The following is a 16,228-nucleotide window of genomic DNA, read 5'->3' as shown; positions in this document are numbered from 1 at the left end:
AAAAGGTTCTCTGGCTGAAAAGTCGAACTTCTGAGGTTTGGCTAGACCGTCGAACAAATTATACGAGAAGCTTGGCAGTAATGAGTATGGTATGGGATCCAAACTTTAAAATATATTCCTGAGACTTATTTCCTTTTGGAAACTCCATGCCATGCAAATGATGCTCACAGAAAAACTGGATGTTTTCCAGGTAGGTTACCTTCTAGGTTTAGGTGACCGACATCCTAGTAACCTTATGCTGCATCGTTACAGGTATTTGCTTAATCTGTGTTTTTCTTCTCTTGCAAACAGAACGTGCAAATGGTTGAGATTTCAAAAGATAAAAATATGTTTTATATTGTTTTACAGTGGAAAAATCTTGCATATCGATTTTGGAGATTGCTTTGAGGCTTCAATGAATCGGGAGAAGTTCCCTGAAAAGGTACATTGTTCCAGTTAGTTTCATTTTTTTAGATATGACGATTTTCCTAATCTTTAAAAAAAATATCACGACAGGTTCCTTTTCGCTTGACTAGAATGCTTGTGAAGGCCATGGAGGTTAGTGGTATTGAAGGGAACTTCCGATCAACTTGTGAAAATGTGATGCAAGTTCTCCGAACAAATAAAGATAGTGTCATGGCTATGATGGAGGTAAAGAAAGCACTACTCCTTTGTTGCTTATATTAATAGTATACAATAACCTACCCTCTACCCTCTACCCTCACCCACCCACGCCACCTGAAAAAGAGAAAAGCAAATTATATGCCATAATAGCCATACCCACCTATGTTCAGTGTGTACGTAACACAGATTTTAAGGATGGTGTGCTAACCCACCCCACCTGAAAAAGAGAAAAGCAACAGATAAATTATTTGCCACAATAGCCTTACCCACCTATGTTCAGTGTGTGTAACACAAATTTTAAGGATGGTGTGCTAACTGACCGCTGTTTTCAGGCCTTCGTACATGATCCTCTCATAAATTGGCGGCTTTTCAATTTTAATGAAGTCCCTCAGATATCAAATTTTGCAAACACTCATGCTCAGCCAGTTGTGAATAGTGAAGAAACTGTACCTCCTCATCCACAACGGGGTGCTCGCGAAAGGGAACTTCTCCAGGTGATTACCAGTTATTCCATTGAGCTCATGATTTTTTTTTCAAAAAATAAATGAATATTATTTTTTCTTCTCTGTTGATTCCATGCTTTTATTTCAATTGGTTGTTTGTAGGCCGTCAATCAACTTGGTGATGCTAATGAGGTCCTGAATGATCGTGCGGTTGTTGTTATGGCCCGGATGAGTAATAAACTTACTGGACGGGACTTTTCGGCTGGGTCTTCAATGTCTGGCACCACCAGCTCCATCCAACACTCAGTTGACCATACTACCTTGATTTCCGGAGATACACGTGAAGTTGATCCTGGTTTATCTGTTAAACTTCAAGTTCAGATGTTGATTATACAAGCAAAGTCACACGAGAATTTGTGTCAAAACTATGTGGGGTATGTATCTCATAACTTTTATTCTTGCATCATCCATGTTTGGTCAATAGTATTGAGTTTGAAATTGTTTAACTGGAAAAGCTTACTGATTAGAGAAAGATAAAAGAGGGGAAATGTTATCAGCACAACCATGTTTTGATATTTTCACTAACCCATCTTGTCTTTTAGTATTTAAAGAGCTGTCAAAAGGTTATTTTAGTTCTCAAAAAGCTATCACAAGCCAATTAAAAAAGAAAAGACAAGCTGGGTTTGTGCAATTATTAAAAATGGTTGTGCTGATATCATTTCCCTAAAAGAGTGATTGCTAGTATATACCGCAGGGGCATAGTAGTTATTTGTATATACCAGAGGGGCAGTCGACCTGTGAAGTAAAAGCAATATAGATCATCTATTATTTAGAGTTTATAATCAATGTTAATGAGGCCACTTCTTCATAACTTTTATTCTTACATCATCCATGTTTGATCAATAGTATTGAGTCTGAAATTGTTTCTTCATATTAGCAATCTGAAATTGTTTAACTGGAAAAGCTTACTAATTAGGAAAAGATAAAAGAGGGGAAATGTTATCAGCACAACCATGTTTTGATATTTTCACTAACCTATCTTGTCTTTTAGTACTTAAAGAGCTGTCAAAGGTTATTTTAGTTCTCAAAAAGCTATCACAAGCCAATTAAAAAAGAAAAGACAAGCTGGGTTTGTGCAATTATTAAAAATGGTTGTGCTGATATCATTTCCCTAAAAGAGTGATTGCTAGTATAGTGCAGGGGCATAGTAGTCATTCGTATATACCAGAGGGGCAGCCGACCTGTGAAGTAAAAGCAATGTAGATCATCTATTATTCAGAGTTTATAATCAATGTTAATGAGGCCACTTCTTCCAATTACATTTACTAGAAATCTTCTCAGTGTGCTCTTTATATGATCTGTTGTATAGTAATTCCCACGGAGGAATATGTGAGTTATAGTTATTAAATGTATATCTGATTTTCTTTGGCATCTGACTCACTACCTGTGGCTTGTTTTCAGATGGTGTCCTTTCTGGTGAGCAGCAGAGAATTCTTAAATTTCTTTGTAAATAGCATGTAAATATCTTCCTAATAGGAAGTCTTTTTAGTCAATCATTAGATATTGCCAAAGGGTCTTGTTGTATTTTTCTGTGTATCTTCTTAGATTTATGATGTGATTATGTAAGATGTTAAAATCAATGTTGGTATATATATTATCTTGATTCACTTGGAAGTCCTCATACAAATGGTCACTCCATATATATGAGCTAAGGACTGGAAGAGAGACAATCACCACTTTCTTTTAGAGGGAAATGACATCAGCACAACAATGTTTCGATAATTGCACTAGCTCATATTGTCTTTTATAATTTAAAGAACTGTCAAAGGCTATTAGAGTTCCCAAAATGATCTCACAAGCCAATTAAAAAAGAATAGACAAGCTGAGTTTGTGCTATTATCAAAACATGCTAGTGCCAATATCAGTACCCCTTCTAAAACATACCAAGATTTCAAAAGAAAACCCCTCCAAGGGTCCCCAAGAGAAAGGTTTAATGGCCAAATTTCCTAACCATGTCAGATTTGATGCACCCACACCCAAGGGGATTGTTTTGGATTCTGAGAACCGATTGTGAGTCCAACACTGATTATTGGACTCAAAAATGTGGGGCCACATGAGTTTTTGAAGCAGTTGCTCAGATAGCTATCGCGCAGGAACACTTTTCTCTTCTTGTTTTTTGGGAAAATGATATATTTGCCCCCTTTTCTTCCCTGGATCACCCCTTGTTGTGTAAGAAGAGTAGTCATAATTCATAAATACACTAGAGGGATGTGGCCTGGAGAACAAATGGGCGACTATATCACTTTCTATGTTAATTTTGTTTTACCTTTTTTGCTTGTGAGCCAAACCACTTACTCCTGCGGAAAATAGAATTTTTACCAATACCTATATATCCCTCTTTTGTAAAACATATAAACCTTAAAAAAACATGTTAGAGTTTAACTTTAAATAAAATCCAATATGGGGCTGTTTAGATATGAGGAAAATTTTCTTGAGTTTTTTGCTGGATTTGAGTTTTCTAGCATTTGTCTAACTCATTTTACATGGAGTTTTTTTTTTTTTATAGAATCCAAAGTATTCCCTATTTTCTAGGGAAATTTAATTTATTCTAGGCCCTAGGCCCTTGCATTTATTTTTCAGGGATTTTTAATGTTTTTCTAGATCTAAATATCCCTTATAAACAACATGCATTAGATACTAAGCTAATGAAACTACAATTATTTTTTAGTGCAAGGAATGAAAGAATCGTGATTTAAGGGAGGGGAGGGCATTTCTATCAATAAAGGTTTTATTGCTTTTTGAATATTTCATATAGTCTACCGATATTCCCACACTACCATGTTATGATAATGAGATGAACTCACCTTGTCTTTTATTATTTAACCAATTCTCAAAAGATATTCCAATTCTCAAAAAGCTCTGGGCAATCATCAATTAAAAAAGAAAAGACAAGGTGAGTTTGTCTCATTATCAAAACACAATAATCCTTTCAACCACTAATTAGGAAATATTTTATGAAACTGGGGTGTACAAAAAGGTGTATCCAAAAATCAGAAATTTTTTTGCGGAAATGATATCTGCGCCAAGTGTTTTGATAAACACGCGCTCTATTTGTTTGTGGTCTCGCATTTAAAAGAGTTTTAAGAGCCAAACCTCATATTAGCCTTCTTCTAAGTTCTAACATGATATAACAAACACTGTCAAACGAAAAAGAGAGTGGAGATGCATAAGACAGAACATCGATCCTTTCAAAATCGAGAACCACATCACGAGGATAAGGGTTCAGAAATTCAGTTTCACACATCCCAATTTTAGTAAATACTCTCCTTACTCCTTATAAAAACTCTACTCTATCTCTCTCTCTCTCTCTCTCTCTCTCTCTCTCTCAGCCCTAAAAAAATGCAGCCTAGTGGCGAGGCTAATCAGCGTCTTGCAAGGATCTCAGCCCATCTTCGACCCCCTACTCTTCAGGTATTGATTATTCTTCCCTTGTTTGAGTTGTCCTTATTTTTCTGCTTTTAATTTCTTGAAGACTTGGGTTTTTTTGTTCCTTTATTTGTTTGTAATGGGTTTTCTTTGGTTTTTCATATGGTGGCGATTTTGGATCAAAATTGGTGTTTTTGTTGTCTTATATTTTGTTCCTCTTCTGGGTTATGTTTTTTTCCTGATTTTAGTGGTGGTATTCCTTTGAAATTTGTGTCCTTATTTTTCTGATTTTAATTTCTTCAAAACTTGGGTTTTTTTATTCCTCTATTTGTTTGTAATGGGTTTTGTTGGTTTCTCATATGGTGGCAATTTTGGATCAAAATTGGTGTTTTTGTTGTCTTATATTTTGTTTCCTCTTCTGGGTAATGTTTTTTTCCTGATTTTAGTGATGGTTTTCCTTTGAAATTTGTGGTATTTGTGTTATGGGTCTTCACTAGTTTTCAATATGGTGGTGATATTTTATTGAAGTTAGGGCTATTTATGCTCTTTCTTTTTTGTTTCTAGTTCAGGGTTTTGTCTCTCTGATGTTAATGATACTGTTATGGATTTGATTCTTTTGAAATTCTGGTATACATGGTTTCTTTTCTTAGCTTATTTGAAAGTTATCTTTGTGTACTCTTTGCTCTTGTCTCTGTGTCTGGGTTTTGATCTTTCCAATCTAAATGATAGCCAATTGGGCATAGCTATGCATTGCCTGACCGTGTGGTATAAAGTCTGTGATTAATAAAAGTTATTACCCTATTGTGTAGTATAAAAGCTCTGATTAACTAAAAATTTCAGCCAAAAGTTATTACCCTATTGTGTATTATTAGATCTCTGATTAACTAAAAATTTCAATTCTAGAGTGATATTTAAAAATATATTGAATATTTGAATCTAATCACGAGATGCGAAAATGGGATCTGTTTACTGTTTTTCAATGAAAACTGAAAGGATCATCAGTAAAGAAATAATGTATTTGATGGTATGTCATACCGAATTGATATAGATTTGATCGTGCTTATGGTTTTTCTCCTTTTTATCTGCTGCTGGTATTCGTGTTTGATCATATCTTCCGATGGCTTTAACAGCCTAAACCCCACAGACCAGAAATTTTCCTAGGCAGGATACAATACTCAGTAACTTCATAACTGATGAAAACTTTCAGGGGCGAGCCGAGCAGTCATAGCGAAGATACCATTTTGGTGTGGTTGAAAAAAATGCTACCTTAAAGACTTTAAACAGTAGATTTGTGAAGTAACTGAAACTGTCTCAAACAAAAATTTGCGGGAAAAAATACATTTACAGCGTGTCAGAGATGGGTTTGCAGTGAGGATCTCTAATTCTTGGACCATTTGATTGCCCTTGATGACAATAGATTAACTGGTTGAGAGAGAGGATAGAGATGTTTCTATTTCAATTTTCCACTGAAATGAAAACAGGATCATAGCCTTGTTCAAAATAAAAATAGGAAACAGAAACAGTAGAAAGGGGATGACATCGCGATAGAAATTCAGTACCGCCTGAAAAGTACAACCCAAAATACATAGGTATCTGAAGTAAGTCACCAAACATAATCATTAATCTACCACTTTTTTGGACGGAGTAACTACAATATCTTATTTTAGCCAATGCTTAGCATATCAAAGAGTAAATTGAATGAAGAAAAATCTCATCATGATTAAGGAATAATATCATGATTAAGGAATAATAAGGAATAATAGTGACATCATGATTAAGAAATAGTTGATTTAGTTATAAGAACACCACTGTACTTATATAGTTATACTTGTATCCAAATTATATTGACAGTTTGGTACACTAATCTTCGATAACATTTTTGCATTCCTGTATTCGCATCGTCCTGGACTTGATTGTTGGGGGTTCCACGCGAAAGCAAAGATACCACATCGGAAAGTAAGGAGATATGGATGGCCTTATAAGGGCTTGGGCACCCTCCCCCTAAAGGCTAGCTTTTATGGGCGAGTTCTACCCGGGCCCCAACATTAATAATGGTATCATGACAGAAATTCCATTAGGAGACATGTTTCTGTTTACAAAAAAAGTACAAACTGAAAATAAAAGATCAATCAATCAAAAAATCCCAATGCATCTGACTGAAGTCACCAAGCATAATGAACCAGTTTTTGATGGAGAAACTACAAAATTTTAATTTTACCAAGGATTAACATATCAGAGGATAGATGAATTAAGAATATCTCATCATGATTGAGAAATAGCTATTTAAAAAACCATAAGAACACCTTTATATTTATATCCAAATTATAAAGAAGGTGTGAGAGATGAATCTTTCATACCATTTTGCATTCTTGTTTTGGCACCTTGGCGCTGTTGATAATGGTGGTACTTCTGTTGTGAAAGTTGGTATTGTTCTCTGCGTCAGGTTCTGTTCTTCTTTTTATCTGATCCTTCACTAATGTTCGAGATGTTCATGGATTTATGTGCCATTGTTTCCTCCCTGTTCTGATTGGTATTCCTGCTACTGATAATTATACTGGTTATGTGTTGAAGTATGAAACATTTTATCTTGTGTTCTTTCTCTTTCGTCTTGTTTTTTGTTTTGTTTTTTTTGTCTTTATTTTTAAAATTGTTGGAATTATCGATTGGAAGATGGAGGAGAGTTCCAGCCTTAGGCGCGCAGCTTGTCGAGCGAAAGGGGGGGCACCTGGATTCAGAGTCGCGATCTTGGGTGCAGCCGGGGGAATAGGCCAGCCTCTTGCACTGCTGATGAAGATGAATCCACTAGTTTCAGTTCTCCATCTCTACGATGTCGTCAATACCCCTGGTGTCACAGCAGACGTCAGTCACATGGACACTGGTGCTGTGGTAATTTTCTCTTCTCAGCCCTCTCTTGTCTTAAAATTTAGAATTAAGGGGGTTTATGATTGAACAATTAAGATTTTGGATTTTTGTTTTTAGGTTCGGGGTTTTTTAGGGCAGCAGCAACTGGAGAGTGCTCTTACAGGGATGGACCTTGTTATCATTCCGGCCGGTGTTCCGAGGAAACCAGGAATGACAAGGGATGATTTGTTCAAAATAAATGCCGGAATTGTTCGAACTCTCTGTGAAGGGATAGCCAAGTGCTGCCCTAATGCGATTGTGAACTTGATCAGTAATCCAGTGAACTCTACTGTTCCAATTGCAGCTGAGGTTTTTAAGAAAGCTGGCACATTTGACCCCAAGCGGCTTTTGGGAGTGACAATGCTGGATGTAGTGAGAGCCAATACTTTTGTGGTATGTAGTGCTTAGTGTTGATTTTCTTGTTTTTCCGTGTATTCAATTTTTTCAGAATTGTTCTTGTTTGAAATTTGTTTGGGATCTCTCTTTAACTTGCTTTGGTTCCTACTATCATCACCTTTGTTGACCTTGACTTGTTTTGGGTTTCTGTTATTTCGACGTCTCTATAGGCAGAAGTTTTGGGAATTGACCCTAGGGAAGTTGATGTTCCAGTTGTTGGTGGTCATGCAGGGGTTACAATTCTACCCCTTCTATCACAGGTTGATAAGAACTTATCACTGAATATCAACATATTTTGTTCTGATGCAAGATAAGTGTTTTTTTTTTCCTAGTGTTAAGCTTGAAATCACTTTGTGCAGGTTAAGCCGCCATGCTCTTTCACTACACAAGAAATTACTTACCTGACTGATCGCATTCAGAATGGGGGAACAGAAGTTGTTGAGGTGAGAATTTTCTGCTTGATTTTTGAGTACTTATGGTTATGGAATTGTGTTCTTATTAGTTTGTTTGAGGACTTTATTTCATTATTACTTGCCCCTTAGGCAGCTCATGCGATGGAGAGCCAGTACATCTAACCAAGGTTTGAAATTTCAGTTTCGGCCTTGGCCGAAATTTGGTAATTTAAAAAAAAAAAATCGGCACTGTTACAGAATTTCGGAACAACGTAAACAATTTGGAAAAAAAAATTAAAAAAAAAAAAATTTGGCAGGAATTTCTGAATTTCGTCAGAGTTTGGCCGAAATCCTGGACTGACACCGAAACAGGGTACTTTCAGTGTCGGTCCAAGCCGAGATCCAAAATCGGCCGAAATTTAAAACCTTGCATCTAACACACTGTCCATAGACTTTTTGTTGTAAGCTGTCAACACTTGGTCATACCTAACCATCGTTCATCACCTACTAGGGTCATAAACAGCTAATATAATTTTCCATTAAGCATTACTGTAATGAAGTTTCTGCTAACTTCATGCCAATGTATAAAGTGTAAAATTATCGTACAAAAAAATGCAAAACATGTAAAATCTCTATTTTAATATAATGAATTACAAAGGTAGATATAGAAGTAAAAATCGTTGAGTCTAAACTCATTCCTTTCATTTGATAATGATAAAACAGAGGTTACAACTCATATTCATATCCGGTTGGGCCAAATGACCAAAATACCCATATCATCAATTTCGACCAGTTTTAAATCTCTAATACTCCTCAAGTTAATATGGTCCACTAGACATGTTAAGCTTGCTCACTGGGTGATGAGAATGGTCATCTGTTAGCCTTTTGGAGAAGACATCTACGATTTGTAATTTGTTTGTGACTTGTAATTTTGTATGGAAATTCTTCACCACTCTCCGCTTTCTTAGAAATGTAGTAGTTGATTTCAGAATGTTTAGTCCTAGCAAGGAAGACTGGGTTCTTTGATAGTTTGATGTCACGTGACAGTACGATTTGTAATTTGTTTATGACTTGTAATTTAGTATGGAAATACTTCACCACTCTCCGCTTTCTTAGAAATGTAATAGTTGATCGTTGAAACCTTCGGTTTAAATCATGTAAAATCAAGGAAACATATGGCAACGTTTGCAAATGATAGAATTTAAAGATGAAACTTCAGGAAATGATAGAATAACAACAAATACTCACTTAGAAACCATCACATAAGCAAGACAATCATCCATAATGGTTTAAAAACATCGACCACGAGTGACATGCACGATACGTACCAAATTTTACATGTAATTCATATAAATATTTATGGGAAATGTTATAAGCACTACTGTATTTTGATGATCGCACTCCTCACTTTATTAAAAGTACAGTATGGCCCGCACCATAGGATGATCCAAACTGTTCATTAGATGGGCCACAGAATAAATAGGTTGTGCCCCAAAAATCATTTTCATAGGTTGATCCTAACCCTCCGATCTATAGAGGGTTAGGATCAACCCTCTAACATTCAGATCGGAGGGTTAGGATAACCTTGTGGAAATGATTTTTGGGGCACAACCTATTTAGGTTGTGGCTTATCTAATGGATGGTTTGGATCATCCTATGGTGCGGGCCATACCATACTTTTAATAAAGTGAGGAGTGCGATCATCAAAATACAGTAGTGCTGATAACAGTTCCCATATTTATAAATATACATGCACCACATTTTACATGAAATTCATATAAATATAATTATGTATTTGTATACCACTATTACACTTTCGAATCTGGTTTATGCATTTCAGTCGTTCGACTTGGGTTTCGGTGAGGATAGAAGTGAAAACATTTTGGTCGTTTTGTAATGGTTTCGGTGGGAATTTAAAACCCAACTGTTGTAGGAAAGGCTCTATTCCATATATATGTTGGTGAGTTAGATTGAAGCAACACAGAACACTCAGCCTCCGTGATGTGGAGGTTTTTCCTTTTTGTTACTCTATTTTGGGATGGAGTGCCCGGGCAAGAAAATTGTTGATTATACCATGCGGTGGGCAGAAGTCTTTGAATGCCTGTGAGGTGTACTCACCACCACAGTCTCTTCGCAAAAAAGAGATAAAAGTGCCAAAATGTTGGGTAACAAGAGCATGAAAGTGAGTAAACATAGAGGTGGACCTTGCGATAAGCAGTAGTCTTTGAAGGCATGTGAAGTGTACTCACCACCAGTGTCGCTTCGCAAAAAAAGGAGATACAAGTGCCAAAATGTTGGGTAACAAGAGCATGATAGCGAGTAAACATACAAAGAACATTTTTTTATTTTTATTTTTTTGAGAAAATAATTTCACAGAAAGAGATAATAGTGATCCACAAAAATAACATCAAAACAAGATTCAGATCCAGAAGAAAGAGTGGGTTAGTATTTTTATTATGAGAAGAAATGAAATATTGGGAAAATAAATAATGGACACTGGAGTTCGTGTGGGCTAGCCAATGATGCCACATGGACAATGAAAGTGGATAATGCAATCGTAGTGTAAATCTCAATCCCTGACCTAGACTATGAAGGCGATGAGGTGGGGGAGTCTGTTAGAAAGTAGAGGCTGCCACATCCAGTAGCTCTAGCTAGTAGCTTCTCCTTCTGGAAATCCTTCACAGGATTGTACATAGGTCGTCTAAAGATAAACTAACACTGAAACTAAGAAATAGAGAAATGGTCATCAATTTATGTTGAATGCTAGGTACAACATTCATAGGGAGCATCAAACGATCTAAGGGACAACAAAATGAACACCCTACCAACTTGGGTGATGGGAATAGAGGATCCATTGCCCTAATGCAAGAGAAACCAAACTAAGGAAAAATAAGAACTCATGTTACTTCTATCATTTATAATATAGTGAGTATCACCCATGTCTACAACCTGCAAAACTTCAGAGGTGAGGTGAGTACTAAGTCTCATGATTTTTCCATGATGTTGAGAAAATCCGCTAGACAAATCCGATCCTATCGTGCACAAATTAATGGAAAAGTAAAATAACCACATGATTCACATTGAGGTTTTATGTGGTTCGACCAAGATGCCTACATCCACGTGCGAGAACACGATCTTCCACTATGAGAAAACAATTTACAAGGATTACAATGGATTAACCCAAACCCCCAAACCTGCAACCGTTTCCTTGCGCCTCAACCAAGACCGTACACAAAGTGCAACCCGAGACAAAACCCAAGAGGAACCCAAGAAAACCCAAGAGAACTCTCTCTCTCTCTCTCTCTCTCTCTCTCTCTCTCTCTCCACACTCTCGCAGCCGACACACACACCCCACTAAAGAAGCCCCTCTCTCTTATTAGTAGTGGCTGCAAGTGTATAGTTTCCATCTAGGTTTTTCCCCAAAAACCTAGTGTTGTTCCTTGTTATTTTGGTGTCCCACTAAAATAAGAAACTAAAATTGAACCTACAGCCTTGAGTCATTAATCACAAGGCTAAAGCTGTGTGCCTTCATTTTTGAGAAAGTTCCTTATATATAAAACTCTAACATGCTAGATTTATCTCAAACTCTAGATTGTCAACTGAAGTTCAGAGCTGTTAGAAGGTGTATGTATTTGCCTAAGGGCATTATGGTCTTTGTACCTCTTCTCCTTTAATATAAATACATAAGTGAAGGGGAGCAACTATCCAACTCACTCTTTTCCTCTTATTCTCTTCTCCTCTTCTTCTCTCTCAACATGGTATCAGAGCCCTAGGGTTTTGGTACCCTAGGGACCTCCATTGAAGCATTCCTTGCTTCATCTCCCTCCACCCATCCCTTCCTCCATTACAATCTCTCTCTCTCTTCTCTCTCCACCCTTCCCTTCCCTCACTGCCTTCTCCCTCCCTCCCTCCCTCCCTCCCTCACCTCCCTGTTGTCCCCATCCTCCATCCCCTCCCACGCCTTCCCCACACTTGCCGTGGACCCTACCACCACCCACCGCTCCTCGCTGTCCCTCGCCTCCCGCCTCCCTTGCCGTGGAAACTCCAACCCTAACCTAAACCAATCTAACCTTACCCTACCCCTCTACACAACCTTCCTTTCACCTCCTCGCTCTATTTTGGGCTTCTAAACCCCTTCTTTTCACTGGCCTAAATCATCTTAGGTCCCCGAGCAAATCCCTATCCACCTCCTCTCGAGGCATCGTCCTCTCAGCCGAAGATACCGACTCCTACCTCTCAGGTACCTTCTCTTGCTTCTCCTGATACTGTTCCAGATTCTCCTATTGCTTCACATGCTCGTTCTCATTCTACTGCCCATCCTATTTATCACTTTGTTTCCTATGATAAAGTAACTCTTGTCTTTTGAAGTTTTGTATCTTCGTTGTCTTCTGTTTCTTTACCGCAGTCTGTGGCCGATGCTCTTGCTCACCCAGGATGGCGCGCTGCCATAGATCTTCAGATGGGTGCTCTTCAAACCCAATAAGACTTAGGATTTGGTCTCTCTCCTTTCAAGTTCGAAACCTGCGAGGTGTCGATGGGTTTTATCAATCAAATACTTGTCGGATGGGACAGTTGAGCAGCTAAAGGTGCTCTTAGTTGCGAAGGGGTATACGCGGGCATTTGGGCTTAATTACACAAAGACCTTTTCTCCTATCGCCAAGATCCCTTTTGTTCGTGTGTTGCTTTCCTTGGCCGTTAACCATGGTTGGCCCCTCTATCAGTTAGATGTGAAGAATACCTTCATGGTGACCTCACTGAGGAGGTGTACATGGAGCAACCTCCTGGGTATGTTGCCAAGGGAGAGATGTCCTCCTCCGTGCATTGCTCGCGAAAATTTCTCTATGGCGTGAAATAATCAGCTTGGGCATGGTTTGGGCGACTCAGTGAGGCTGTCATGCGTTTTGGCATGAAACAATGTGTCGTCGATCACTCCGTTTTCAGTCATCAGTCGGTTGGTTGTGTTCTTCTGATAGTATATGTTGATGATATTATCATTACTGGCAGTAACTCAGTGGGTATACAGAAATTGAGGCCTCTCTTGCAGAAAGAGTTTTAAACAAAAGATTCGGGTCGCTTGAGGTAATTTCATGGGATTGATGTAACCTACTCCACTAGGGGCCTCTCTCTCACGCAAAGAAAGTACGTGTTGGATTTGTTAGATGAGATAGGTTACCTTGGCGTGAAACCTGCTCCTGTGCCCATGGACCCTAATGTAAAACTCCGTTCAGAAGACGGTGACTCGGTGATGACCCTGGCAGATACAGGAGATTAGTTGGCAAGCTTATAAATCTCAAAGTCACTCGCCCAGAAATCTCATTTGTCGTAGAGGTAGTCAATCAGTATATGAGCTCTCCTCGTAGCTCTCACTGGGCCGCGGTGCTTCAGAATCTCAACTACTTGAAAGGCGCTCCAGGGAGAGGCCTATTATTTAAGAAGCTTGGTCATACAATGATAAAAGGGTTCTCTAATGCGGATTGGGCAGGATCTTCAGCAGATAGGAAATCAACCACTGGATATTACACCTTCGTGGGAGGTAACTTAGTGTCCTGGCGAAGCAAGAAACAGGATGTCATAGGGAAATCCAGTGCATAAGCCGAATACAAGGCCATGGCTCACACGAATGGAGAACTGATCTGATTGTGCTCCCTTTTGTCGAAGATTGGCATCACTCCTTCCTCTCCTTCTCAGTCGTATTGTGATAATAGCGTTGTGATTCATATTGCTACAAAGCCAGTCTTCCATGAGCGGACTAAACATATTAAGGTGGCTTGCCATTTCATCCGTCGGAGAATCCAAAAGGGCAAAATATGCACAGTTTTAACTGATCAGCTAGCTGATATATTTACCAAATCCTTAAGTAAGGCTAAGTTGAGCGATATTTGTAACAAGCTGGGAATACGTGATATATACATTCCAGCTTGAGGGGGCTAAGGGCATTATGGTCTTTATACTTTTTCTCCTTTAATATAAATACATAAGTGAGGAGGAGCAACTCTCCAACTCACACTTTTCCTCTCATTCTCTTCTCTTCTTCTCTCAACAAGAGCAATTTCCTGAATTCCCATAGTAGATCATTTTATTAGCACTGTTAAGTATTATCAATTTTCAATGCGTGAAGTATCAGTATCTTTGAAGACTACTTCTACTTCCTCCCAAAATTGATCCAAGTGTCCTTATCCTTTACAGGCAAAAGCTGGGTCTGGATCCGCGACACTATCAATGGTTGGTTTCTTTAATACTTTATGATCCGTTACCTTCCATATTCACAGTTGCTAACTGGTTGAACTTTATCACCAAAAACATATATATAGGCATATGCGGCTGCTAAATTTGCAGATGCATGCTTGCGGGGCATGCGCGGTGATGCTGGTATTGTGGAGTGCTCATTTGTGGCTTCTCAGGTATTTGTATCTCCATCCAATCTCTTTGCTGTATTCTTTCTTCTACTCGTGCTATTGTGAAAATGTCGTATATATTTTTGGGTACAGGTGACAGAACTTCCTTACTTTGCATCGAAAGTACGATTAGGTCGTGGTGGAGCAGAGGAGATCTACCCTCTAGGGCCACTGAATGAATATGAAAGGTCTGTCAGTTATTGTTATTACTATGGTGGTCTTTATGTTTGCTTATTCTTTACTAATCTCTTACTAAGTTTGCAAAGTTCTCATATGGTATTGACATTCTTAATTGAAACCAAATTAAATGGTTAGACAAATTGGGGGGGGAAAAGGAACTAACACACGTTTCAAGCCATTTAACACTGGAGGTTAGTAGATTTTGTTTATGAAAGTTTTGAAGGCTACCAATGAGATTGGTTGGCAATTGAAACAGGTGCCATTTAGGCCCTGTTTGTGTTGGATTATGAGAACCGAATTGCTTAAGTCCAATAATCAGTTTTGGACTTCCAATCGGTTCTCAAAATCCAATACAAACAGGGCCTTAGGATTGACTACTAAGATTTGGACATGGTGTCCTAAAAATACTGATACTGAACATATGTCTAACATTGACACTCTTATCTAAAATAGCGTGTATAGTTATAGATGTTGGTGATAGTGGTGCAAATTGGGTTGGGTTCAACCTGATTTTGGCCCAAGTTGGGTTGGCATCTCCTTCCCAACCCAATTTAACTTAGTGTTGAATTAGGGTTGAGGCCTTGAGCAACCTGACCTGACCCTCCCCTACAATTTTAAAAATCTTAGGATTATAGGTTTTTTTTTTTTTTTTTTTTTTGCCCTCGGCCAATCCGACTCAACTCGACCTGATTTGGAAAAAATAGTCAGATGTGTTGGGGTTAGGGTTGAGAGATTTAGAGGTGGGTTTGGTTTAGGTTAGATTTGACCCTCCTCAACCCGAGGCTCAGGTTGGGTTGAGTTACGGTTGAGGGAATGCTACCTCGAGTTGGCCTAGGGTTGGCGTCAATCCGATCCGAGTTGCACCCCTAGTTGATGATGATAATGGAAGTTATACAACCCAAATTTGCAAGAAATTTGAGTTTCTGTAATGTTTTTTTATTCTGGACAGATCGGGCTTGGAGAAGGCGAAGAAAGAGCTAGCAGAAAGCATTGAGAAGGGAGCTTCTTTTAGCAGGAAATAGGAAATAGATAAATATAGTTGATTAGCTCATCTTCCTTGGCCCTTTGTGAAGGTCCTTTCCCTTTCTGTTATATCTGCTTACATGTTCAGGTGCTTCATGTGGCTGATCAATTGCTGATAAATGGTAATAAGAATAATCCCTGTTCTAGGTGATTTGGGCTCTTTATCATATGGGTTTACTTTAGACAGAATTATCATCTCAATAAATACATTATGTTCTCTGAAGAATTCGTTTTTATGATGATCATATGTATGATATCAAATGGTTTATACTTTGGGTCCGCACTCCACAGTAGATGGGCTTTAGCTTATAACCCGAACTTGAACTGATTGAATGATCCTAACCATTAGCTGATAGGACAAGCCGATGGCTAAGGTTGGGTTGGGCCTCTAGGGTTAAGGTTAGGAAAAGCCAAGCTGATTTAAATTTGGGATGAGTTAGGTTTGAGACCTTGAGCAACCCATTCTGAT

The 16,228-nt window shown here is 38.4% G+C and overlaps 2 protein-coding genes across 3 annotated transcripts in view; both read left to right on the top strand.

The window, feature by feature from the left end:
• Nucleotides 1–2,713, top strand: part of TOR (target of rapamycin) — a 110,802-nt gene extending 108,089 nt beyond the window's left edge. For both annotated transcript variants that reach the window (XM_077367818.1, XM_077367817.1), the window contains exons 51-57: nucleotides 6–89; nucleotides 191–252; nucleotides 349–421; nucleotides 496–630; nucleotides 936–1,097; nucleotides 1,209–1,480; nucleotides 2,508–2,713. In XM_077367818.1, coding sequence (XP_077223933.1) covers nucleotides 6–89; nucleotides 191–252; nucleotides 349–421; nucleotides 496–630; nucleotides 936–1,097; nucleotides 1,209–1,480; nucleotides 2,508–2,526 — 807 coding nt within the window. In that variant the 3' untranslated portion in view covers nucleotides 2,527–2,713. The remainder of the gene's footprint in view (nucleotides 1–5; nucleotides 90–190; nucleotides 253–348; nucleotides 422–495; nucleotides 631–935; nucleotides 1,098–1,208; nucleotides 1,481–2,507) is intronic.
• A 1,524-nt stretch (nucleotides 2,714–4,237) lies between these two features.
• On the top strand, nucleotides 4,238–15,985 carry LOC143857350 (malate dehydrogenase, glyoxysomal). The gene is made up of 9 exons (XM_077367780.1): nucleotides 4,238–4,517; nucleotides 7,143–7,358; nucleotides 7,452–7,766; nucleotides 7,940–8,029; nucleotides 8,129–8,212; nucleotides 14,348–14,383; nucleotides 14,473–14,562; nucleotides 14,650–14,744; nucleotides 15,686–15,985. Exons 1-9 carry the CDS (start codon nucleotides 4,446–4,448, stop codon nucleotides 15,756–15,758), a joined length of 1,071 nt encoding a protein of 356 aa, XP_077223895.1. The 5' UTR covers nucleotides 4,238–4,445; the 3' UTR covers nucleotides 15,759–15,985.
• Nucleotides 15,986–16,228: the final 243 nt, after the last annotated feature.

This window comes from Tasmannia lanceolata, unplaced genomic scaffold (genome assembly GCF_043159265.1).
Source record: "Tasmannia lanceolata isolate RefF3 unplaced genomic scaffold, GAP_Taslan_0.1 ptg000024l, whole genome shotgun sequence".
Taxonomy (NCBI): Eukaryota; Viridiplantae; Streptophyta; class Magnoliopsida; order Canellales; family Winteraceae; genus Tasmannia; species Tasmannia lanceolata.
This window is presented reverse-complemented; position numbering and strand designations above follow the sequence as displayed.